The 27,181-nt window shown below is 37.5% G+C and overlaps 2 protein-coding genes across 2 annotated transcripts in view; both read right to left on the bottom strand.

Annotated features, from left to right (window-relative positions):
• LOC129265788 (Na(+)/citrate cotransporter-like) overlaps positions 1 to 769 on the bottom strand; it is a 38,370-nt gene extending 37,601 nt beyond the window's left edge. Inside the window, exon 1 of the mRNA XM_064101488.1 lies at positions 603 to 769. Coding sequence (XP_063957558.1) covers positions 603 to 725 — 123 coding nt within the window. The 5' untranslated portion in view covers positions 726 to 769. The remainder of the gene's footprint in view (positions 1 to 602) is intronic.
• A 4,579-nt stretch (positions 770 to 5,348) lies between these two features.
• LOC129265221 (Na(+)/citrate cotransporter-like) overlaps positions 5,349 to 27,181 on the bottom strand; it is a 29,010-nt gene continuing 7,177 nt past the window's right edge. The window contains exons 4-13 of the mRNA XM_064102575.1: positions 23,699 to 23,769; positions 22,561 to 22,740; positions 20,932 to 21,054; positions 19,781 to 19,873; positions 18,580 to 18,684; positions 17,348 to 17,451; positions 14,352 to 14,575; positions 13,326 to 13,487; positions 11,779 to 11,916; positions 5,349 to 7,763 (exon numbers count right to left, since the gene is read on the bottom strand). Of these exons, the coding sequence (XP_063958645.1) occupies positions 7,590 to 7,763; positions 11,779 to 11,916; positions 13,326 to 13,487; positions 14,352 to 14,575; positions 17,348 to 17,451; positions 18,580 to 18,684; positions 19,781 to 19,873; positions 20,932 to 21,054; positions 22,561 to 22,740; positions 23,699 to 23,769 (1,374 nt within the window). The 3' untranslated portion in view covers positions 5,349 to 7,589. The remainder of the gene's footprint in view (positions 7,764 to 11,778; positions 11,917 to 13,325; positions 13,488 to 14,351; positions 14,576 to 17,347; positions 17,452 to 18,579; positions 18,685 to 19,780; positions 19,874 to 20,931; positions 21,055 to 22,560; positions 22,741 to 23,698; positions 23,770 to 27,181) is intronic.

Here is a 27,181-nt window from a genome sequence, read left to right as displayed (position 1 = left end):
AAGATTCGGGGGTAGTTAGTAGCTGGTAGTTAGGGCATAGTGGCTTAGTGGTAGAGCGCCCGTCTCATGAACGGGAGGTTGGGGGTTCGATCCTAGGACGAGCCATTCCCATTCTAGCCAACGTGTTCGGCACATTATGCAGAGCCAACTGGAAGGCAAGCTATTAAGCATGAATTACTATCATGCGCAGTATCATCGTCATTAGTATCATTGTTGTTATTATCTATTTCTCATAAGAAAAAATACTAGATAAATTTCGACCACTTACTTTTGCCTTTAAACCATTTGAACGCACTTTATGATCAGTTGGATCACACCTTTTAAAGACAGAGTGTTTTAACCCATATACGTTAGGCTACGAAACACATCTGATTATAAGCAACCCTTTCCATTAAGAATAAGTTAGGCCTACTGTGAATACGAAGACAATATACAAAAAAACCATCATGGAATGAAATAATCCTTCATGTCAAAGTGTGATTTCCTCTTTGAAAATTATTGACCAATCGAAATTAATTAGCAATAAAGTATAGTTTACAACAAACAGTACTTCGTGACAGGCTCTCATTCAATGAACTGCTTGAGTAAAGTGTTATACATACCTGGGTGTTCATAACTACTGGTATCGGGCATAATATTAATAAAACCAAAGCAATGACGACATAGTTCCTCGTAAGTCTCCACCACAATTGGATCTTCTCTTTCTTAGACAAGCCTTGAGCCATTGCAAGTAGAACACGAGGAAAAAATTGCACTAAAATCGACCAAAATGAAGTAACAAGACTCCGAGATGATGTTTACAGTCTTATAGAGCGTGAAAAAATACGTTTGAATCAGTGCAGAAGCGTTAGGTATTTCTTTTTGCGCTTCATTTATCTCCCAGAAAGGCCCATTATTTCATGACATACCTGCACGTCATCGGAAGGTTTGCATGTTTCCAAGTGCCCGGCATTCAGCGTTTCGCACAAAAGATTGATGAAAAGGAAATATATCTCACTGAAATTATTTGTACTATGTAACTTATCTTGAAAATTACGCGGTTTATATCACAAATCTAGTATCAATACAGATAAGTAATGCATGGTACACTGAGAATTTTAAGTATCTAAGAACTTCAGTATCTGAAATTTTATCCCCTTTGTTAGTGGAGATGTTCTTTATTCTCATTTTCATAGATCATCGATCAACAACCTTTATCGTATTCGGGAAGTACTCCCCCTCAGTATAGTTTGCTGATATCATAGGCTCCTATTCATCAGTGTTTTGTTTCGCTTGGAAGCTTATTGTTGGTGTTTATTTTTTTCCTCTCATTATTTTAAATGTTGATTAGAATAGTATTTCATCAAAAAAATAATTTAAAAAATGAAGAAAACTGTTGTCCTACTTTACATATAGGATGTGGCAAAAATAGTTAATCATGACCTATTGCCAAATAAAAACGATGAATGGAATGGCTGATGCTTATCCCGCCAGAAGGGGCTTAAATCCTTCAGACTGACTGAAGAAAATCAAAGCCAAATTCTTGAGGAATAGGTGGCCCGGATTGGTGGTGTTTTCGGACAATTATTTAAGACTTGTGCAACTGAAGTTCAGTATTATCATGGATCTACAGACCGAGTCAGAAAAAATCTCCCATCAGCGTAAAGTTACCTTGTCTAAAGTATGAACATCTAATTATTGATTTATTAACGTCTTGACAGAGTCATTCTCCCTGCATAGTTTGGTTCCCATTTTTACATTGTTCTTTGCATGCATGACCGACCACGGGACAATCTCCACTAGTAGTGGAGCGGTTATGTGACAAAAAATGGCCAAGATGCTCGGATCTGGCAGAAAGTGTGAAATTTGGCATACAGTGGTATTTTTGGGCGCTGATTTCAAATTTTCCTGGGCCCAGCAATTTGACCACTTGGTCGGTGGCTAAATGGCCGCCATTTTGAAATTCAAGATGGCCGCCATGAAAAATAAGTAAATGTCATTTTCTTGAGTTTTACATGGCATGTGACACTGAAATTTGGCATATAGGGGTATTTTGAGGCACTGATTTCAAATATTGCCGACCTCAAGTGATTTGACCATCGGGTTGGCCGCCATTTTGAAATCCAAGATGGCCGCCATGAGAAATCATTAATGTCGTTTTCTTGAGTTTTACATGACGTGTGACACTGAAATTTGGTATGTTGGGGTATTTCTAGGTACTGATTTCAAATATTCCTGGCCCCCAGCAATTTGACCACTTGGTCGGTGGCTAAATGGCCGCCATTTCGAAATCCAAGATGGCCGCCATGATATATTATTGCAATCATTAACTCGAGTTTTATGTGAACTGCGGTATTGAAATTTGGCATATAGGCTTAATTTGGGGTGCTGATTTCAAATATTGCCGGCCCCAAGTGATTTGACCATCGGGTCGGCCGCCATTTTGAAATCCACGATGGCCACCATGAGAAATCATTAACGTCATTTTCTTGAGTTTTATATAACATGTGACACTGAAAAAACTTGGTATGTTGGGGTATTTCTAGGTACTGATTTCAAATATTCCTGGCCCCCAGCAATTTGACCACTTGGTCGGTGGCTAAATGGCCGCCATTTCGAAATCCAAGATGGCCGCCATGATATATTATTGCAATCATTAACTCGAGTTTTATGTGAACTGCGGTATTGAAATTTGGCATATAGGCTTAATTTGGGGTGCTGATTTCAAATATTGCCGGCCCCAAGTGATTTGACCATCGGGTCGGCCGCCATTTTGAAATCCACGATGGCCACCATGAGAAATCATTAACGTCATTTTCTTGAGTTTTACATAACATGTGACACTGAAAAAACTTGGTATGATGGGGTATTTTTAGGCACTTATTTCAAATATTGCCAGCCCCCAGCAATTTGACCATTTGGTCGGCGGCAAAATGGCCGCCATCTTGAAATCCGAGATGGCCGCCATGATATAATATTGCAATAATTTTCTCGAGTTTTATATGAACTGTGGTATTGAAATTTGGCATATAGGCCTCATTTGGGGCGCTGATTTCAAATATTGCCGGCCTCAAGCAATTTGACCGTCGGGTCAGCCGCCATTTGAAATCCAAGATGGCCACCATGAAAAATCATTGAACTCCTTTTCTTGAATTTTACATAATATGTGCCACTAAAATTTGTAGTATATCGGTATCTGGGTGAGTTCATTAAAAAAATTGCTGGTTCCAAGCAATCTGACAATTGGTCGGCGTAAAAATGGCCGTATTTGGGGTGTTGCAGGAAACTTGCGATCAATTGCAAGTCTATTTTTGGTCCCTAAATCAATCATATGTGTTGCAGTTAATTGCAAATTAGTGATTGATTGCTAATCTGTTCCTTGAAACAAGAAGTTTAATCTAATTTGCTACAGCTAACGCTGATCTGTCAGTTGTAAAATTGCAACAGAATATTTGCAATTGATCGCAAATATTTTCTTGCAACACCCCCCTTGAATTCAAAGCTGGCTGCCATAGAAATATTACAATTATTTCGTTGAGTTTTATATGATCTGCGGTATATTGCACTTTGACATATAGAAGTAGTGTGGGGAGCTTATTTCAAATATTGCTGGCCCTCAGCGATCTGATCCCCTGAGTCAGGGTTATACGGGCCAAAGATATTCATTCGAGCCAAACAGGGGCCTGACAATAATCAATGCCTAAATATATGCCTATATGCCAAATTTCAATACCGCAGTTCATATAAAACTCGAGAAAATGATTGCAATAATATATTATGGCGGCCATTTTGCCGCCGACCAAATGGTCAAATTGCTGGGGACCGGCAATATTTGAAATCAGTGCCTCAAAATACCCCTGTATGCCAAATTTCAGTGTCACATGCCATGTAAAACTCAAGAAAATGACATTTAATGATTTTTCATGGCGGCCATCTTGGATTCCAAAATGGCGGCCGACCCGATAGTCAAATCGCTTGGGGCCGGCAATTTTTGAAATCAGCGCCCAAAAATACCCCTGTATGCCAAATTTCACACTTTCTGCCAGATTCCAGCATCTTTTTCACATATCTACTAGATTATAGAAGGTCGTAAATTCATTTGCGCCAAGTTGCTGGATGAAGTGTCAAAGAAATTCTAACTTGTTTGCACGCAAAATGGCACCTACCCGTCCTTCCAATCATACACACACCCACGGCCACATAACATATCACCTCTCCCACACACACACTCACACACACAGCCACACCAAACGCACGCACACACAGACACACGCTTCCTAAACACATTGTAAAACTGTGTTTCCATTTCCTCATTCCTCCTTATCTCATTGGCTATGCCTTTCCTTGGTCAACACTGGGCAACTGTCCATAAGAACTGCCATCAAAATGGCTTGCCTGATGTGGAATCAATAAAATGGCCGGTTCGGACACCTTTAGTGGGCACCCAGTGCACAGGCAAAGGATTGCCACTGACCGCCTGCAATAGATCGAGTGATGATGCTGAAATCAAGGAGTTGATGTGCCCCGAGATCGTCGTTAGTGACTCTGCGTGGTAAGGAAGGTGGGTGTGTTCGTGCAAAAGAGGGTGAGGGTGTGTGTGTATGCGTGTAATATATACGTTTTTTCACAGTTTTACTCTTCACCTACCATTAATTGACACTTAGATTTAACCATCAACCGGAGATTGTCTCGTAGTCGGTCATGCATGTAAAGGTCTATACGAAAATGGCACCGAAATATGCGGGGAGAATAACTCTATATCAATAATTCGATGATTGAATGTTCGTACTTGCGATAAGACAACAGCTGCTGATGGGAATTTTTTTCTGATTCATCATCTTCACGCTGAACATATAATTTAAGCCTATTTGCCAGGACGGTGACACGACATTTGCTCCTGCGACAAATGCTCCGGACCTAATTTCGTCCAAGATGTAGGATTAAGCTTAGGGTTGCAACAGGGTTTTATGTTAGGTCCATGGTTTGGTTTCGGATAGGGTATAGTGTAAAAGCCAGGGTTGAAGTTTGTGATTCGATTAGTGTGTGATATTTAGAGCGGAGCAATTGTCGCCGGGGAAAATGTCATGGAACCGTTAGAGCTTACACGGTTTCGTTTCTACCACTACACACTTGGATGCTGCTTCTAGCTCCAAAACAACCTCATGTTTACTTGGAGATTCCACTTGAATAGTGTGAAATTTGACATTTGATCCGATGTTTGTGATCTGGATCATAGGCCCTGTGGATTAGCTCTATTTCTTAAGGACGCTTTCTGTTTATTATATCACAAATAGTTTGAAATTTGTCAATTTTTCAGGTCTAGATCTGCAAAATTCTCAGCTCAATAATCGCAACCGCATCATCATTTTAGTGAGATATGTAATATGTTTTATACCGATAAAAAAAATTCTGGGAAAAAAGATAACCCTATTAAGGCAAATCTTTCAATAAACGGTATCAAAACTGAATCATCCTTAAAATCAATTGAACGACCAACGTAAACAATACTGTTGCATTCTTCTTTGAAAGTATTCTATCAATCACAAAGTATCGAAATATGCACTTCTATACTGCTTTGATTCCATATGTAAATGTAAATGTTATATAGACCTTTAACATGTTATATGCCTATACAGAAGCGTTTCAAATACCTTTAGGATATAAATATAAATGTGAGCGAATCGATATAAATTTTGGATCATGCGAACGTGCTGATTTCATACAAATATCATTATAACCTTCATCTATATATACAAACACAGAAGAGACCTGATACAGAAAAATCATCATTATTAATTTTTTTTTTAAATCTTATCGCCCTTTCCTATCTGGAAAGCTTTCACAGGTCTGTCATCATTTATCACACAAAAATACACTCAATGCCTGAAATTTAATTCTTATAATCCTTGAAAGAAATAATTGGTAAGTAGAATTAATGATGCAGCATAAGAAGTTGTAAATATGTACAATCATATTCCGGGTCTCCTACATTCATTATCCCGTTTCTGAAAGGGAAATATCCCAAAGATATTATAATATTCAAAATTCGATTCTTTCTACTTTCTCAACTTCATAGCGATGAGTAAATTTATTAAGTCTTATCAGAAACCACATTTTCAGTGTCCTCTTATACACTAGAAAAGATCACAAACTTCAATACTTTTGGGGTATCTATTAGTGATTCATAAGGTTTTTATTTGAAAATGAATAGGTAAACAACCAGACCACTATGCCCCTCCCCTGCTAATGAGGATCGATGTCTGGTCAAAGGGCCACGGATTGCTTCAAACATAGGTGGCTGAATGACGAGACTACCATTCTACCAACGGAACTGTATGATATGTATTTGAGTACTACACCGTATGAAGTGATTGTATTTTCTGATTTAGAAAAAAAAAATTTACATGAAAAGAAACATGTTGTAATTCAATAAAGAAGTGGGAATATCGTATACATGTTCTTTCCAGAATGTTTAACAAATGCTAACATACTACACTAGCCCATCACTATCAAACTGCTTAAAAAAAGAATCACAGTGCTACAGATGAATCAGATTCGAGCAAAATCAAATGAGAATCAAAAGAGAACAAATATTTACCATGTGCTACTTAAAAATCATGTTCAATTAGAAGAGAACAAAAGAAGATGTAAAATGAGTCATATGGAAAATCGGAGCAGCTAAACAAATTCCCGCAGAAAATGAAATGTAGAATGCATTAATAAACATTATTTATAATGAAAGAACATGGATTTGCATCAGATTTTTATTTCTGCTGACCCAATGGAGAAAGCTAGTAAGAAAGGATCCGAGCGACTAGAACGAGTAACATACTAGTAAGACAATGGTTGGAGAGGCGTGATCGATCACATAAACAGGCGCAAATAACCTAGGGCCTTTTCACACGTAAATCTTGAATCACCATTGTAATGATGATTGCAAATCGTCTTTAGAATCAACGGACCTTTCACACGCTCGCTCGAAAAATGTGATTTTAAATTCGAATTCCCGGGCGAAGGCGGTGTGTGTCCTTGGTGACTTGTCAATCAAAGCACTGCATCGTAAATACAAACTACAATGAGTGCATGACAATTGTATTATCTATCGAAGTGCTTGAAAGGTCACGTAAGCTCCCCCCCCCCCCCCAAAAAAAAAAAAAAAAAAAAAAGATGTTTTGGAGGTTCAAGCCTTTCACACGCAAAATTCGTAAGGTAATTTGAGTGAAACTTAACTGGAATTCACATCCGGAGTAGAATTTGAATTCGTGATAGTGATTAGCGTTCGTGATTCTAATCATGTTTTAGTTTGGTTTCACACGTGCTAAAAAAATCGTAATTAGCCTTATTTTTTACTGGGATCATCATTCAAATTACGATTTGTTTTTACCGTGTGAAAGGGCAGCTAGTGTCTCTCGAAACAAACAGACGCCATCCAAAAGTAATATCACTCAAATTATAGAAAATATTTGTAATACAAGCAAGAGGATATACTGAAAACGAAGAAAATTATCCTATTATAAAGATTTTTGAAAGAATTTATTTTGACAGATAAGTATACTGATACAATTTTTTCTTCTTTTTTCAGCTCGAGAATTTCTTCAAAAGGTCTCATCTCAAAACGGTACCGATGTAGAGTTATGGAAGATATTATCTGTTGCCATGGTATTCATGGTGTTATTGGCCCAATCGGGAAAGTGTGCGATGTCGAAAATCAACAGACCGAGCGTGTTCATGAAGAGAAGCAGTATACAGATGCACGTGAAGTTTAGAAGACAGCCTGTTTTTACCTGTTAAAAAAAAATCATTTTAAAAAGATGATTTACTGCCAAAATAACTAAAATATATGTTTAAAATGATAGTCGTATAGCAGTATGTTTGAAGTGTCCACCATCTTGTACCGTGTTTACACTTAATCGGCTTTTGCATCGGCTCGCGGTTCTGAACCGCGAGCCAATGCAGGCATCGGCTTTTTCATAGCGTGTAAGCGCGATTAACTTGCATCGGCTCTCGGTTCAGAATCGGCAATTTGCACCACCAAAGTAGTAGGTTCAGAACCGCGAGCCGATGCAAAATCGACTTTTTTATTACGTGTAAACAGAAAGCCGATTCTGCATCGGCAATTGGTGCGCATTTCATTTACTTTACCATTGTGACGTAATTGTAAGCGCTCGGATCCAGCGTTGCCTTTATTATGACGTATATTGTTGGTGTGCGTATCATCTAGTTTTTGACTTGCGAGCCGATTCTGCACCGCGAGATGTAACAGCGTGTAAACGTAGTGCAAGATAAACCAAAAGCCGATTCTGCATCGGCTTTCGGTTCTGAACCAAAAGCCGATCAAGTGTAAACACGGTAATTGTGTTATTCCATCTAGGTTTGGGGAGACGATTACGCCACTATTTTAGGGTCTGTTACACAAAACTTAGTGATTAATTATAAGATTGATTGCTACGATTGATTGTACATTGTGATTAACGTACTTAATCATTCAAATTTATTCATGATCAATTTGCTAGGCTTTGTCTTATGGGTCCCTGATCTGGGGGGCGTTTCATAAAACTGTTTGTAAGTTAACAATAACTATGAGAACTGGTGATCCTTTCTCGTGGTAAATGATATTCACCATTACATCTTCATTGGTGATTATTTAGCGCGTAAGAAAGGATCACTAGTCGCTCTTAAAGTCAGTCTTAACCAGTAGCGTACACAGGATTTTGAAGGGGGGGTTCGAGTTGAATGAAAATTTGACAAGCCAAGAGTTTCACCCTGGGGGTGAACCCCTGTAACCCCCCTCCCTCATAGGCGGCGGAAGCGGGGGGGGGGGGCGGGGGGACATGTCCCCCCTAAATTTGAGGTGGGGGGACGGTTTCTTTTTTTTTTGGGGGGGGGGGGGGGCTTGTCAAAAAATTTCGCGATCCCCTCCCAAAATTTAGGTTGATAACCTTTTTTTTTTTGGCTTGTCAAATTTTGTCCGTGTCCATCGAAACTTTTCAGGTGGGCCCCCTCTAAATTTTTTGGCTTCCGCCGCCAATGCCCTCCCTACGTACGCGCCTGCTCTTAACTTCCGAACAGCTTTCTGAAACATCCACCAGGATTGAAAAACTTGCAGTACGAATATGTGACGTGGTTATGGAATCAATCTTATGTTTGGGATTAATTAATCAATATGAGTAATCTTATACCAATTATAATAAAATCAGAGGCTTACATCATTTCACATTGGAAAAAGTATTTTCTCATATGAGACCAACAAGACTTTAGCCCCTTTCACAATTGACGTACGACCATTTGCGACCTTTTGGTCGTGCGACAGGCTGCAACAGGCATCAATCGCTAGTCATCTCATAAGATCGCACAGAGGCTTTCACAGTTGCAACAGCTGTCGTACAACAAAAACAACCAGTAAACCCCGTTGCACGAGTAAGTCGCATATGCTCTTATTGTGCTCGTGCGATCACATGCGAGTGTTGCACGAGGGATTGCGAGTGGAACGGTCGCATACATGCGAATGAAATGGTAGTGCAATGTTGTAAGCCGTTGCGATCGGTCTTGCAACAGTCTTATGGCCCATATTATTATCGCAACCGGTCGCAAGACAGGTCTCTGTACATGTAGGTCGCTTGCACATGTGCAAGTGTTGCACGACCTCCAGTCAAGTAAATGCGACTACTTAGTTGTGCCACCTCTCGCACCAAGTCGTACAACGTTGAACAACACTCGCACGATGATCGCCCGACCGATGGTACGACCTGTTGCGAGTGAATCAATCGTATTTGATCGCGTTTGGATTTTGAACATGTTCAAAGTTCAGATGCGACCAGTCACGATCACCTCCGACCACCTCGAGTTTGTGCGATCGTCTACAACGACTGCGAGTGCTCGCAAGACCCCAAGGGATCGATCGTGCAACAACAATAAAAAACTGTTGCAGGTGGTCGTAAACAGGTCGTACGTCAATTGTGAAAGGGGCTTAAGTTGTCAATAAAAACAGTTTTATTTGTAAGGAGGTAATATAAAATCGAGAGAAATACACTCATCTTTAAACCTCGTTTACATTTGATACGCGATCATCGTACTATGGATTAGTCTACGTTTTTTGTTGTTGGAGGCATAATTTTTATGTTTATATTATTTACAGCCATCGTGAAAGGCCCTTTCACATTAATTGATCCCCGATGATTTTACGACCGCCTGTAACTTTTTTTGGGGGGTGACGCACGGTCGATCGCTGGTGTCTTACGAGCATCCGCTCTTGTTGTGGGCGATCGCACAAACCCGAAGCGGTGGTCGTGACTGGTCGCATGTGAACTTGTTTATCAATGTCATATTGTTATACTGTATCATTTATATCTTTGTAATGATTTCTTTTATTGTTAAATTGACTTGAGTTGAAATGAAAATAAACCAAACTGAACTGAACTGAAACTGAACTTTGAAAATGTTCAAAAATCCAAACAATCCGGTCAAATGCGATCGATTCACTCACATCAGCTCGTACGAATAGAACAACCAGTCTCACTGGATTCATGTAATCGTACGAGCGATCGTATTGCCTCACGTGGACACTCACTATTATGCAATCGGTTAAGCCCTTTTCACAATTGACGTACGACCAATTTACGACCGCCTGCAACAGTTTTTTCTTGTTGTTGCACAATCGATGTCTTGGTGTCTTGCGAGCACTCGCAGTCGTTGTAGACGATCGCACGAACTCGAGGTGGTCGTGACTGGTCGCATCTGATCTTTGATAATGTTCAAAATCCAAACGCGATCAAATACGATCGATTCACTCGCATCAGATCGTACCATCGGTCGGGCGATCATCGTGTGAGTGTTGTTCAACGTTGTACGACATGATGCGAGAGGTGGCACAATTAAGTAGTCGCATTTAGTCGACTGGAGGTCGTACAACACTTGCACATGTGCTAGCGACCTATAGAGACCAGTCTGCGACCGAGTGCGATAATACATGCATATAGGCCATATCAGACTGTTGCAAGACCGATCGCAACACGGCTTGCAACATTGCACTACCGTTGCATTCGCATGTATGCGACCGTTCCTCGGTGTTACAAAGTAGGAGTTAAGAATAAATAAAAAGAGAGGGCAGAAAATATAGGCAAAAATTAAACCTAGAGAAAATAGGGTAAAGGGCATTCCTCCCTCAACAATTAGGCCCCGGTGTATACTGAATTCGGCTAATTGTTACATGAATCTGTAATGGTGCAGGTTTAATTTATTTTCTCATTCAAACAAAAGGATATGTACATACGCGTATACATACGCGCACCTAGCTCATTGCAGATTGGCTGACAGCCCATTGGAAGCCCCGAGCTATGGCTGCTATATTACATTGCTCTGAGTTCGAATTGGTCTATACCTCACATCAATCGGTCGTACGTCAATTGTGAAAGGTGCTTATGGCATCGTAAGGGCCCAAAGACAAAGACAAAGAGATCGTATGATGACCCTGCGCTGATCGTAGAATGACCCTCCGGTGATCGTAATATGTCCCTACGATGCTTCTAAAGGGAAGGGTCCAACGATATTGGAAAATATATATATAATATTGGACCCTGCGGTAATCGTTAATCCATACGAAACTCTAACGATCGCTTTACGCGACCCTAAGGAGAATGCATGATTAGCAGATACGATTACCCTACGATGATCGTGGGCCAAATATAAGCTGGTATAAACGACAAATTGTACAAGAGATTTGAACTATTTATTACATAGATCGATGCAACCAATCGTAGAATATATTATCTAATCAATTGTAACGAGTCCTAAACGTCTTACCATATCAATGACTTTGATTTCCTTGTTGGCGAATGCTATGGCATTGGGCGGGGTAGCTACAGGAAGCATGAAGGCGAAGGAGGCACATATAGTCGTAGTGAGCATCAGATATAACGGATTTATCCTCATTGCGACGGCCTGTCGATACCGAATAGAGGTACAAAATGTTATCTTTATATTGATGAGCACCACAATATTTTTAATCATGTAATTAGGCCCAGAAAATTAGTTCTACAAGTTAACACAAGGATGAGGACCAGTTTGATAGGGGGCAAGCCGACACAAAGGCAAGCCAAATTAAAGAATGCTTGAAAAACAGAAGACAGTTTGTAAATTATTATGGTGTCCACTCAAGTGAACTTCGAATTTCATGTGGAATTCCGCAAGGTTCGATTCTCGGGCCCCTATTTTTTCTAATATACATTAATGATCCTCGTACTGTCTCAGAAGTACTCTCATATATAATATTTGCACATGATTTAATGTTACTAATGCATAAGATGAACATAGAAATCAGTAAGGTTTTTGATTAGTTTAAGGTTAATGGTTTACGGGTTAACCTAGATAAAATAAACTATATGCATTTTACCACTTCAAATACAACATATGATATTAATTTATTGAATATGAATATAACAAATTATGCTATATGTAATAGTATTACTAGGATAAATTGCATACAGTTTTAAGGTCTGATTATTGACGAAAAACTAACGTGGTCAAACCATATTGATAGTATATGCTCTAAGATTGCTAGAGTCATTGGCATTATGAGCAGAGTGAATTTTGTTGTACCCTCAAGTGCATTGTTACTTATTTATAACTCATTAATATTGCTACACTTATCGTATGGTAACGTAATTTGGGCCAGTTGTTCAAATTATCTGGTAAATAGAATATTTTTTACTACCAGAAGCGTGCGATGAGAGTCATTGCGAGATGACAATAATAATACAAATAATAATACAAGTAATGATACAACTAATAAAATTTTCAAACAAATTTTGCATAGCGCATATCACATTATGATGCACTTCCGAATGACTTGGATATTACCCTGGCTGTAGCTTGGCGGTAGTAATTAGACCTATTTACAGTGCACACGCATTTCAAGGAATTTTAAATTCCTTAAAATGCGTGTGCGCATCAAAATTACCAGATGCCCATTTACCTAACCCGGGTCGAGTGCAGCACAATGCAGATAAATTTCTTGCTGAAGGAAACTACGCCATTGTTGGGATTTGAACCCACGACCCTCTGTTTCAAAGTCCGAAGACTATTCCACTGGGCCACAACGCGGCCATATGCGTGCCTTTACTTTTTTTACACGGGGAGTTACCGTATGTCGCTATATTGACATGAAACTTTTCATATATATGTCGATTTCGCGAGATAACATATCTCGCTCTTTTGACATATTACTTTTCATAAGTCGACTTGGCGATGAACGTATCTTGACCTCTAGACAAGTCGATGGCACTTCCGTAGAAAAGGAAATCATGAAGAAAAATTATAAAATTAATTGACAAAAAATCGATCAAACTTGCCATCTCTGCAACAATAGGTAGAAATATGGTCGTGGTGACAACATTAGCAGTAAGCTCTGTTAGGACTGAGATTATAATGGCTGTGATGAAAGCCACTGCAAGTGGAGGTATCCCGTAAAAGATCTCAAACTGTTCGGCTAACCATAATGATAGACCAGATTCCTAAAAAATCAGACCAGTAAAAGAGGGGGAGGGGGGATAAGAGAAATGATTAAAGAGAAAAAGAGGGAGGGGGTGAAAAAAAATGCCTTAAGCCTGATTTTTTTTCTAACTTAATATGCATAAACCGATGCTAAAATATCAGAGTAATAACATTTTCAAAGTGCATTTTATGTCCAAAGATGTTCCACATGAAGGTTGTTTATCACAAAAACATTATCAAATAAAAGCTTTTTTGTCAAACAATATTTTCATACACATCAAAAAGACAGAAGAACAGGCAACTTCTGCCCCAAAAATTGGAGAGGTGAAGATGGCAGAATAAAAAAAAAATGGGACAACCGATATTTATTCAAAAACAAATAAATATTTACGGAATATCATTGCAGACATATCCAGCCTTGTTGATTTTTTTTTTCATTACTTGTTGAAACTAGAATGAATTATTAACACCAATCAAAACTTTCCAATAAACACGCACATTGCATCGGTAAAAAATTCTAATCGTTCAAACCTACATGAAACCCTCATAAATATGACACGAACAGATAGGGAATCAGGGGCGGCGCCTAGGTTTTTTGACAGGGGCAAGAGCAAGACGACCTAAATGTGACGTAATAGTTTTCTTCTTAATTGAATAACAGGGTTACAAATACAAGTCTCCGGGTAATACACGACCCAGATCTTTCTTTTTCGACACGCCTTTTCTCCCGTCTTCTTTCTCCTTTGTTTTCTTTAAAAAAAATCTCATTTACCTTATTTCTCACTACTTGAAAATTCACAGGGGTGGTTGCCCTCCCTGCCCCCCCCCCCCTTTATCCCCGAAGCGCCGCCCCTGTGTCTGGGGATCGCCATCTTTTTACTCACTACACATCCATCTGCTAGGGCGAATCCTCCGCCTACAACAATGAGCACACCCCATGGTATCTTCTCGTGTACGATTTCCCAGTTGATGAGGGCGGGGATGCACTTCACTTTGGCTATTTTGGGGCGACTTTCAAGCCCATCGTCACCATCGTCATTGTCACTATCAACTCCAGCCACACTTGCACCGTTTGAAACGATACTTTCTAGATGACTATGGGCTGAATCTGTTAAATTCATTAAATGAAAAGAAAAGATCCTAGATTTACACATTTGAGCCTAGAGCTCATTTGCTTGAGCATTCAAATTGCATATGCAATATGGCGATATCACATAGGAGGGGACAGGGTCAACCACCCCCTACGAATGTAAAGAAGTGAAGAAATAAAAAGGAGAGAAATAAGGGGAAGGGAAGAAAAAATGCATCCCCACCCCCCTAAAAAAGGAGAGTTCTGGTTCGTGTAACGCTATGACACCTATATTATTTATTTGAGAAGAAAATAGTGTCACCTTTAGTTTGTCTTGCCCCCCCCCCCCCTCCCTCCGATCAAAAAGACTTGACAAAATAATGAAATTAACAATAGATAAGTAGGCGAAATCTCCATAACTTAACCCTATCTTAATTGGGCTATTTTAGACCAACAAATACGAGTGGTGTCAATTTGACCCCCCCCCCCTCAGATCTCGGCCGTTGATTGCGCGATCGCCGCAAAAATTTGCATGCGCGTAGAGCCGGATGTAAACTACAAGACTTTTTAGTAAATTTGAAAAAAATGTATTGCTTATATTTCTTATTAAATAATTATGCAAAGAAACGTATGAAATTTGCCCTAATTTTGGTCTTTTGTGTATGTTTTGGCCTTTAACTCACTTTATATAGCTAGTAGAATGCCATTTTTGTTGAACATAATTCACAAAAAAATTGTCGAAAATAATTGGTTTTCCTATGTATCTTATTGTTTTTTTTTTGTTCTTATGTAATTCTTTGTTTTTTCAAACCTTTGTTTTTTTGGTTTTCTTTTTCGATGATCTTTATCGGGAACCCTTTTGCTATCATAAATAACATAAAATAAATCCATCTAAACCAGCAACAGTAAAAATAATCATACATTTATGATTATTGGTTTAAGAACACAATTTGCATTGACTTTGTACATGTAATCACGTTTTTGAGCAATTTAGGGACCGACATGCGCTTACAAAATATTGCGTAATTTCGGAACCGCGTACCCGGGCGTCGCAAATTTGGTCTCAAAAGATGCAAAAGGTTTGAAAGTATAAATTCAGAGAGCGGAGCGGTCAAAATATTTTGCGCAGCGGCGTAGCGGCGAAATTTGTCGAGGGGGTCAAATTGACCCCCCTTCCGGGCCCTGGGAACGATTGTTTCAGTGGGGGTGCTGACATGGGCTGAAATCTCTCCTAAAAGGTGGTGGGGGACACAATTGAGATTCCCATTGTTGTGACCGTATATATATATATATATACACACAGGCAAGGACACCCCATACACACATATAAGCAGTCACTTCTTAGCTTTATTCTTATAAAAGAAAATATATATCAAATAGTGCGAGCGCAAAGCGCGAGCTAGAATTTTTGGAAATTTCATGTATTTTTTCCTGAAAATTGAACATTTTGGGCAATGTTTGTGATCCTGAACAAGATGCGTATGTAACAAATACTTACTGCGAGGACGATCAGATATATTTAACGTTCATGGCCTGATCGAAAAGGGACCTGTTATAAGGACTGTATGCAGTAACCCATGAAGACGATACATATTTCAACAATCAAACAGTGCGAGTGTGAAGCACTTTTTGTAATCATTAACAGGATAGGTATATAACTGTACAAATTGATGCGAGCGCGAAGCGCGAGCGGAAACAAAATTGAGATTTCAGACCTAAAAACAGGACATTCTTGGCTATTTTTTAATCCTGAACAAGATATGAGCGTGAAGCGCGAGCGGAAACAAAATTGAGATTTCAGACCTAAAACGCGACATTCTAAGCATTTTATAATCCTGAACAGGATAGGTATATAATTATACAATGCGAGCGCAAACAAAATTGAGATTTCAGACCAAGAAACGGGAGATTCTATGAACTTTTATACTGATGAACAGGATAGGTATATAAATATACGAGCGCGAAGCGCGAACGGGAACAAAATTGAGATTTCAGACCTAAAAACGGGACTCTCTAAGCACTTTTCTAATCATGAACAGGATAGGTATATAATTATACAATATACAATTGATGCGAGCGCGAAGCGCGAGCGGAAACAAACTTGAGATTTCAGACCGAAAACGGGACACTGTATTCATGGTTTGTAAATCAGGAAAGGATGGGTAATTGGGTATCTTCTTACATTAATAATGTGAGCGCGAAGCGCTAACACCAAAATTTTGATATTCTGATCTTAAACTTTATTTTTTTAATACGTTTTGAAAAAAAAAAATGCGTATCTGAATAAACATGCGTGCGCGTGCTTAGATTTAGACCTAGAATAGGGCATTCTAAATACTTTAGTTTTAATATGAAAAAGAAATAATGCGAACGCGAAGCGCGAGCGGAAATTTTTTGATATTCCGATCTGCAAAAGGGTAGATTCAAGCACTGTGTAGGAAAATTCTGAAGCGGGGGGGGGGGGGAGTCCTACAAAACGTAGTTCATTTTCATTACATTTCTGTCATTCGTTATACCTACCAGATTTCCAGAGGGTGCTGCCTATGGAAAATAACACACGCAGCACCCCCAAGGAAAATTTTGGGCACCCCCGCTTCCCAGGGCGATGTCCCCCCCTCCCCCCCCCCCCCCCCCCAGTTTAATTAGGGTTAACACATGTCCTTCTACTAATAGATCTCCCGCCCGGGCTATCAGATATATATTTTCAATTTTAGGTCCAAAATGAAAAAAAAGAAAGGTGTTCACTTTTTTCCACTAAAGTACTACAACTGCCGATATCTAGTCGAGATTAAATACATTTTGTTGGCTTACCACGCATTTGCTGATCTCTGATTCTTATCAGACGTAGAGGTCGCTCGGATGGGAAACAAAAAAGAGAAATGGCGATCAATATGGTCGGCGCTGAACTTTTGACGCTGAAAGATTAAGAACAAAAATAAAAAATGATATTACATGACAGCATTTCGTTATAAAACATAGTTGTGCAATATTTCTACTACGATGTTTTCACGTCACTGACGGCATTCATTTTGGCAATGTGGCTCTACAAGATTTAATGAAATATGAAATAACGCTTTCCTGATGCATAGTTCGCACTATTATAAAAATGGATGAGAAAATCCCTGTAATCTGATTGGTTGAGAGCTATGCAAGAATTTTTACTGGCTGCATATGAAAAGCAAATATTATTTTTTTTAACAATTTTTTTGTAATTTTTTTTTCAAAAAAATTAGAAAAAAAAATTAAGAAAACAAAATCTTATTTTTAATTTTAATTTTTTTTTTACTTTTCATATCAATCTAAAAAAAAATGCGTCCAGTAAAAAAAATCATGCGTCCGGTAAAAAAAAATCATGCGTCCGGTAAAAAAAAATCATGCGTCCGGTTAAAAAAAATCATGCGTGAGGTAAATAATTTCATGCGTCCGGTTTTATTTTTTTTTTATTTTGGGCTTTTTCTTAAATAAAAGCCCCCATTCTATAAAACAAATGATGCACAGGTTTTATCGTGGGTCAGTGGAACTGTGTGCACTCGGTAACTTTGGAATTATGGTCTAAACCATGCCAAAGTTACCTTGTGCACACAGTTCCTACCGACCCACTCTAACCCATGCATCATTTGTATACTGTACAGCCATCATAGACATGATAGCCGATTATTCACTTTACGAGTTCAATCAGGGCCATAACTAGGGGTTCTGCTTATTTGGGTTTCTTAATGTTTAAATATTTTAAAAGTGTATGTTCATGATATGAACGATGCACACATCACTGGTGTTATTGGCCAACATGGCGTATGGGCGAGCGAGCAAAAATATGATTTTTATTACTGTAAAAATCTGAATTTGTGATAATTTCAAGAAGTATCATATTTCAACATTTGTCCTTATAACTTTCTTTCCTTTTCTCTTTTTCCTTCATCATGAAACTTTTCTCTCTTTTTTGTGTATATGGGGAGGGCGTCCATATGGCTCCAAGAGTCCAACCCCACCCCCAACTGTACGCCAGTGGTAAGTGTAGTGGTAATACATTTTGTTTTGCTCACCCAGGAGGAAAGAGAGACGCCCAGCCAGGAAATACCTTGGGATCTTGGGTAATCCAGAGTGCTACAATGATCACGAAGTGTGCTAAGATAGCCCATTCTGCAAATCTTGTATTAAATTATGAAAATGAAAAAAAGAGAGAAAATAGTAGATTCAATTAAATAAGATTATCTCTGATACCCGTGACGTGATGGTGTATGCCCCTTGGGCATGAAGGTAGGCAGTTTATTTTTTTTTCCTAATACAAAATAGAATAAAGAATGTTAAAATTTGGATTATAAAGTGTAATAAATATAAGATGTCACACAAATGATGCACAGATGTGAGTGCATTGGTAGGTTTTGTAAGAATAAGGTAACTATGAAACTATTAAAACCAGAGGCGCGGCCGAGTGGGTTTAGACTAGATTCCATAGTAACCGCATTCTCATTAGTCCTACCAATGCACGAGCAATCCTGTGCATTATTTGTTTTTAGAATGGTGAAATTTTTTGGCAAAAATATATTTTTTACAACCTTGCATAAGTAATTACCGACGTATGGCTTGCCATGCATCCGGTAAATTTGCAATGCATAAGTAATTACCGGACGCAAGGCAAATTTACCGGATGCATTGACTGGCCATGCGACAATTGCTTATGCATGGTTGCCATTCTATTTATAAATATTTTGATAATGTGTTCCATGACCTTTTATACGTTGTTGTATTTTCTAATCTTTATGCATGAAGCAAGAAAGTTTATGCTTGTAAATTCTTATGTGTAGACCTATTGAAAAAAAATGCTGTATAACAATCAGATCTAGTATACAGAACGTATAACATAGAATATAGAATGCAGATTAAAGAATATAAAACATCGAATATAGCATACAGAGTGCAGAATAAAAATCTAAAATATAGATATAGAATACAAAATAACGCATGTAGAATATAGAAAACATAAAAAGAATAAAGACTTTAGATAAGATATGAATACAGAATAAAAAATATAGAATATAGAAAGGAATAGATAATATAATATAGAATGTAAAATATAAATATAGAAATCCGAATAGAGAATATAGAAAATAGAATAATGAATATAAATAATAGCATATATAGAACACATAATGTAGAATATAAAATATAGAATACAGATTATAGAATATAGACTAAGGAATATAGAATACAATATGTATAACAAAAAAAACAGCCCTAACATACCTTACAGGACCAAGGTCGTCATATGCTCGCTGTATTACTTTTCTAATCTTTTTGGCTTTGGAGGTGCTCTCTCTGTTACTCTTACATCTGAAACTAATTAAAGAAATAAATGGAAAAAACTAACCATACAAAGAAACATAACGATATTGCAGCATGAATGCCCAAAATCCAACGCTTCAAACAATTTTACCTCAGATTTGCATTCTTTACTTGAGTAGAATAAACGTCAACAGATTTGTCCAGCGGTGGATTTGTCGAAGTCTGAGGAAGGTGAATTTCAGCTGATTCTTAATCATAAAAATACTGGTTTGATGGAGTTCATACTAATCTACTGCATTCATTAAATAATTAAAAAACTTTTATCAACCTCAACAATTGTTTCGGGAGAGCTTTCATGCACTCCTGTTGCGTTCCTCAAGCCTTGAGACTTTCTCTTGGCAGAAAGCTCGTCCCAAATAATTGTTAAAAATGGTAAAAGTTTTAAACATGAATTAATTTTGTATCCCCAACCGATTGTAGTTTTCTGTACTTCTTTCATGTTTAGAAACTGTGGTCTCGCCAAACATGCCGCATTGCACATGTTTTATTCTTCATATCGCCGGCACGATCTCAGGTTCATATACAGGCCAAAGGAATGAAGTTCACATCACACCATTTTTGTGAGTATTAAAACTGGGTGATCAAATATCATTTCCTATATACGATTGCAATTCAATATGAGGAACCCTGTGGCTGTTTCATAAAGCTGTTCGTCAGTTAAGAGCGACTTAAAGAATGGCTGGTGAACCTTTCTTACGCGCTTAACAGTCGCCAGTGAACATTTTGGTGTATGGTTTACCATGTACAAGAAAGGATCACCAGTCGTGGTCTTAACTTACGAACATCTTTATGAAACATCAACAAGGTACAATATTGAATAGCCATGGATGTCAATTGAAAGGATAAAATTGCGTTTTGAAAGCGGGGGGGGGGGGGTTGCTGAGCCGACAGTGGTGGGCTGACCATGCAAAAAAAAAAAAACAGACGTAAATCTGATTGTCACGTGAAAAAATGTTGTATATACTTCTTTTTAATGGAGGGCAGAAGCCAACCCCACCCCGGTTACGTGCTTTATTGCGTGAACGATTAGATAGATGCGATTTTATACCAACCTGTTCCTTGGTAGATACACGAACTGGAGCCAAACCCATATGAGTAAAACACATACAATCATCTGTGGATAACAGTAGAGAGTCCAAGTGCCAAAGTTGAGACCCGTCTCCTTACCGAATAGACTGAAAAATTTGAGTTTTGAAATGCGTCAAGAACATTCAATAACTTTCATCTATTTCATGTTGCAACAGACAAGATGGCAGTATGGGAATATGGAACTATTAAAGTTGGTAGTGTCAGGTGGGAATCGACTAATCCTTCTTCCATAATAACTTTAATGACTGTTTGAGATTCACGATACGCTAAATGATGAAATATCATGGCCCATTGCTTTAATCAACATCCATTTTCCAGGGCAATGACACTACACGTATCCGAAGAAAAAAAAATCTGAGTTATAGAATAAAAATGTACGCATACCTTCTTTTTCTTAACATCTCTAACCTTAATATCAACATTTTTATTTTGCTTTGCATTCTGTTATTATAGGCCTTCTCCTGCTTTAGGCATATTTTCCATCACGCCCATGGGACTAGAATTGAGTGTATCAAAATATGAATGTTTTAGGGAAAATGCACGACATAAGAGGTAGCAAATCTAATATAAAGTCGGCCTCTTCTAGGGATTCCACAAGGCGCAGTTTTAGGGCCTCTATCATTTCAAATTTATATTAGGCCCCCATTCCACAGAGGAGAGACCTTTGAAGGACCTTTGAAAGTCCAAAATTGACAAGGTCTTACAGCAGTCTCCAAGATCACTGAAATTTGTCATCTCTGTGGAATGGCTCAGAAAGACTCCTCGAAGATACTTCTTGTCTTACTGGACTTAGACAAGTCCTGTTGTTATATTTCAATGGTCTTTTAGAGATCTTTCAATGATCTCTCACGAGTCTTACAGTGATCTCCGCAAAAATCTTGAGAGACATAGAAAGACTAATAAGAAGTTCGAAAGTTCACAGACAGACCGCTGGAAGACTGCTGAAAGACAACCAAAAGACCATTTTCCTGAAAGACCACTGAAAGACTGTTTTGAACCGTTTCAAAAAGTTTTGGGACTCATGAGGACCACGAAGACTACTGAAAGATCCATCACGAATCGTGAAAGACCTCGGAGATCTTTGAAAGTTGATTTAGGGACCTTTTAAAGATCAAGCAAGTTTCGTGGTCTTACAGCAATCTTTCAGATGTCTTGTCTGTGGAATGGGGGTTTTCTAGTATTAAATCAGGAAAGATTGTTTTGTTTGCTCACGATGCAACTTTGTGTGTTTGTGGTAGTACTATGGAATTGGCGAAAATCAACTGAACTCTGCAATGAATGAAGTCTATGACTAGACATGTGATATATTGACATTCGAGTACCATGTTGATTTAATTGTGAAAGGCTACAAAAGCTTGATACAAAAGAAAAAAATTACTGTGGAACAGCTAAAACGGTTCATTGTTAAAAGGGCAGAGGTAATAATGGCAGAGGTAATAATGACAGAGGTAACAATGGCACACGTAATAATGACAAAGGTAAAAATGGTAGAGGTAAAAAAGATTGACTTGGATCGTTCTTATATCCATGCACTTAATTGTCGCCGGAGCAGGTGCCATGGGATATGTAAGGTTTTGGGAACTTTTCTTTACCTTTCAACAACAGCAACGCAGACCACATTCGCTGGGGTACCAACTAAAGATCCCGTCCCACCTACATTGGCAGCATAGGGAATGCAAAGGAAAATAGCTTTGCATAGACTTAGATGGCGCCTGTCTTGATCAACCGAGGACGGGCTTGGTGGAAGATCGAGCACCGAATCCATCTCTTCCCTGTATTGCAAGAGTTATGATAAAATTTATGGTCGCGTTGGTCGATTTTTTCTTTCGTGAGAAAAAAGACTTTATCGACAAATTAAGGCCTATCATTAATAAGATTTGCTAATCTCATTTTTGTATTTATCATATTCCATTAGAATATAATAAAGGGGCCAATATTATTGATAGTATCATTTTCGAATGGAATTAACAAAGGATTTTAATTGATTTGATTTTGTTTTATTTCCACATTTTTTATAACAAAAGTATACAGTAAAAACGCTGTTTAATATTTTATAAAACTTTGTTTACTATATTAAGAACTTTACAGAAATTGTATAACAGTTTCATTGATAATTAAATTTAATTTCTTTTTTAACAATTGTTTAATTAAACCTTTTAAACAACTACTGTATGGTAAAAAAGTAAAGCGTTGTATAAAAAATTCAAACAGCATTTTACTATGTATAACAAATAATAAGCAAACATTTTCAATCATAATGATAAACATACATATAATTATTCTAAATCAAATATAAGTTATACTTGGAATATTTTGTTTTCATAAATAAATAAATATATACAGTATATATATATACACACACACACACACACATATATATATATATATATATATATATACATGTAATATATATAAATTATGCAAATAGGTGATTCCATATGTTCAAGGGGGAGATATAATTTTTACATTTACTGTAAATATCATCAATATTTAGAAAGATTGGAGACCAACATCTTTAAGATGGGAGTTTAAAATTGATTGAGGACTCGAAAGGACAGGGGTAAGAACACCAGACTACAGTACAATAAAAGAGACTTATCTTTCATTGTCAAATAAAATAATGGAAAATAAGTAAAGTGGGTAGGAAAAGAAAAGAAATAAAATGAGAAAGGTACAATTATGATATTGCTAAAAGTGCAAGTGTGAATGATTACTAACGATGACACCCACCTTTCTAATTCATGGCCGTTTCTGTTTCCTTTTATTTGCTTTTCAGGAGGCAAAACAGTTTGGTTGTTGGGCTAGTCGATAATAAAGAAGGGGGGTGAGGATCGAAATTCTTTCAAAAGGTTGTACCTTCGAATAATTAAATGCATCAAAACACAAAGAGATGTCATTATTTGTGTGCTTAGCTACATCAATCTTCAATAAAACTTTAAAAAGTAACATGACTGTCATACAGCAACATTAAGGAATTCATAATTACCTAGGGGCAGTGGCGTAACTACAGGGGGGCATGGGGGGCACTTTTTGCCCCCCCCCCCATAATTGTAATTGGCTGGCCAAAAAAAAAACGGGGGAAAAGGAGAAAAAGAAATAGAAACGTAGAGGGGAAATTATTGTATTTTATATATTATGTTATATAATATAATATATATTACATCATATTACATTTTTAAAAAAATTCATAGATTTATGAAACATAATTGGCTTAGGGTGTATATAGAGGGCTAATGTGTTCATCATTTCTGGTGCTCGCATTGTCTGAGTAATGATATATATATATATATATAAGTCCCCCTTAAACAAACATCAATTATTTATATATATATATATATATATATATGTATACATACAAGTATATATATATATATATATATATATATATATATATATATATATATATATATATATATATATATATATATATTTATTTATATATATACACACACAACAAAAAAGTAAGTCCCCCCTTAAACAAACATCCATAATTTCCGAACCAATGAGAGTTTTTGATATTTTTACATGAGCGTGTAGGTAAATTTATAAGCCACCCTCTGAGTAAATGTTATGGACGTATTTTATATCATGCTTCAGTGAGCACCACCAGAAGGCAAAATTGCCACTTTTCAAAAGTCACAAGCCAAATATCATGATTTTGATTCCACTTGATTGGTACGAATTCCATATTTCCATCATGAAAAATTGTCCGAAAGGTACTTTCCAAAAGACAATACAAGTTTTTTGGCTAAATTTCACGGTTGAATAAACACAAGTTAATATTTGCTATAATTGGATTTTTTACACATTTCTATCGATAAAAATGATCGAATATGATGACAGTTATTGTTGGGAAGAGTATCTTCAAAAATATTCATCGTTTCACGGATCAATAAACATTTCATGAAAACAAAAAATACGAATTTAAAATATCATAGGCAACTACTCTTTCATTTTGGTAACTGAAATGATCTTTTCTCAACCTTTTTCGTTATGTTCATGATCAATTAACATGATACAATGATTCTAATGCGTTTAATTAAACATTAACGCTTGAATGAACATGTCGAGTGTGATTAGCTCTTTTTTACGTTATTGGAAAAAATGCAATTGTTAACTTTTGATATCTGTCAAAAATCTCCTTGCATATTGATTTAGATTTTTATGATAATCCCGATGTTTAATGCTTCAGTGAGCACGCAATATTCGAAATTTATGCAAATGAGAAGAAATTCTAAGGCCTTGGTCCCACTCTATGCCGTATGATTATTTTGATGTGTGCGCCTTTTGGATAGTGTTAATCTGAAGCCATGTGCGAAGTTTCATGAAAAAATTGTTGGCAGAAGTAACAAAAACCGTCCATGAAACAAACCCTCATTTCATTTTTGTTAAAATTTTGACTTCCTCTCTCATAGACATTGTGTACACTATATACTATGGGTGCATATGTTTAATAATAAGTGATCCCTTATTCAATACGGTGGAACTTTTTTTCAAGGCTGTCTTTAGCAATGTCATTAGGCATTTATGTTTATCAACCTACGGGCAGAATCCTGTGCAAAAATGAAATCGATATGTTTATTTATGGATGAGTGAGCATGCATCAAAAAGGGAAAGGGGGTATTTTCAATGTCACAGACACATTTTGAGGGGTAATAAAGTGAATAATGGGGGCAAATTCGGTTTCAAATGTGACTTAATTGCTGTTGTTTTTATCATCCATCAGTTTTATCACCACACACTTTCCGAACTCTACATTTTCATGGTTGAGCGAGCACACTCGAAAATTTGGGAATACTGCATAAATGTATTCTGTTCCTAATAATTTATCAGGATCAGTTGAATTTATGGACAAATCAGTGGTGGATCCAGAATTTTAAAATGGGGAAGGGCCGAGTAATTGGGGGAGCCACCAACATTTTCGAATTTTAACATGTTTTAACAAGTTGTGAGGATACTGCCATAAACCCCTATGATGATAAGTCACAAAACATTGTGCTCACTCAACCATGATGGATAGTAAAACAGCATTAACACCATGAAATTCAACTAAAAACAACCTTTGCCCAACTTTGTATTTACACAATCTGAGAAACGACTCTTGTGACTTTCAAAAATTGTCATTTTTAATTCAATCTTTGATTACTCATGCATGACTCAACTGATCAATCTCATTTTTCCCCAGGAGTTGCTTGATAAGTGTAGAAAACCACCTACCAAATATCATATTTCAAAATTATTCTGCCTAAAAGTTACAGCAATTTGATTTAGGGGGGACTTACATTTTTTTGTTGTGTATATAATAATCCTGTTGTACTAAAATATCCCGTTTTCAAGTCAATATACACCAAATATATTTCCTCGCACTTCGAGTATTTATTGTTTTATGTAGTGACATATGCTTTTTTTAATGACTTTTTCATGATTGCCCCCTTTTAAGGTCTGAATATCAAACATTTCCTGTCCGTGCTTGCGTTCGTATTGTACTAGCGAGATGTCTGCTCTTCATATAAATTTTTTTTAGCTCGCGCTCGCATCATTTGGTTAGTGAAATACGTATGGTCTTAGTGAATTCCTACAAACAAGCCTTACAATGCCCCTCTTCAGGTCTAAATTTCAAAAATTTTCACCTCGCGCTTTGCGCTCGCAATATTTGAGTAGTCAGATATGTATCATTTTCATGATAACAATGACTACGAAAGGTGTTTCATGAGTAAGGTGTAATTCTAACAAAATCAGCAAGCGCTTGCATGGCGCTCGCATTAGATGACTATGGTGAGATGTGTATGCTCTTTATGAATTCCCTAAAACAGTCCTCAAAATGTCCCTGTTTCGGGTCAATGTATAAAAAAATTTAGCTCGCGCTTCGCGCTCGCATTGTTTGTTTTGTGAGAGAGGTACGTATCATGATTACAAAACTTTGCTTATGATATCCTTTCTTAGGTCTGAATATCAAAAATGTTCAGCTCGCGCTTCGCGCTCCCATTATTTGATAAGTGAGATACATATCCTTTTAATGGCACCGTCCTTAAAATCTCTCTATTACATGTAGGTCACAGCACCTTGGCAATTGAGCGCGCTTCGCGTGCCCACTAAGTGACTCAAAATTTTTGCTGGTGCCCCCCCCCCCCATGCCATGACCCACGGTACGCCACTGCCTAGGAGAAAAAAAACACTGCATCATTCCAAATTATAAGAGGGGAGGGAAGGGAG

This window comes from Lytechinus pictus, chromosome 7 (assembly GCF_037042905.1).
Source record: "Lytechinus pictus isolate F3 Inbred chromosome 7, Lp3.0, whole genome shotgun sequence".
In the NCBI taxonomy this organism is placed as follows: Eukaryota; Metazoa; Echinodermata; class Echinoidea; order Temnopleuroida; family Toxopneustidae; genus Lytechinus; species Lytechinus pictus.
This window is presented reverse-complemented; position numbering and strand designations above follow the sequence as displayed.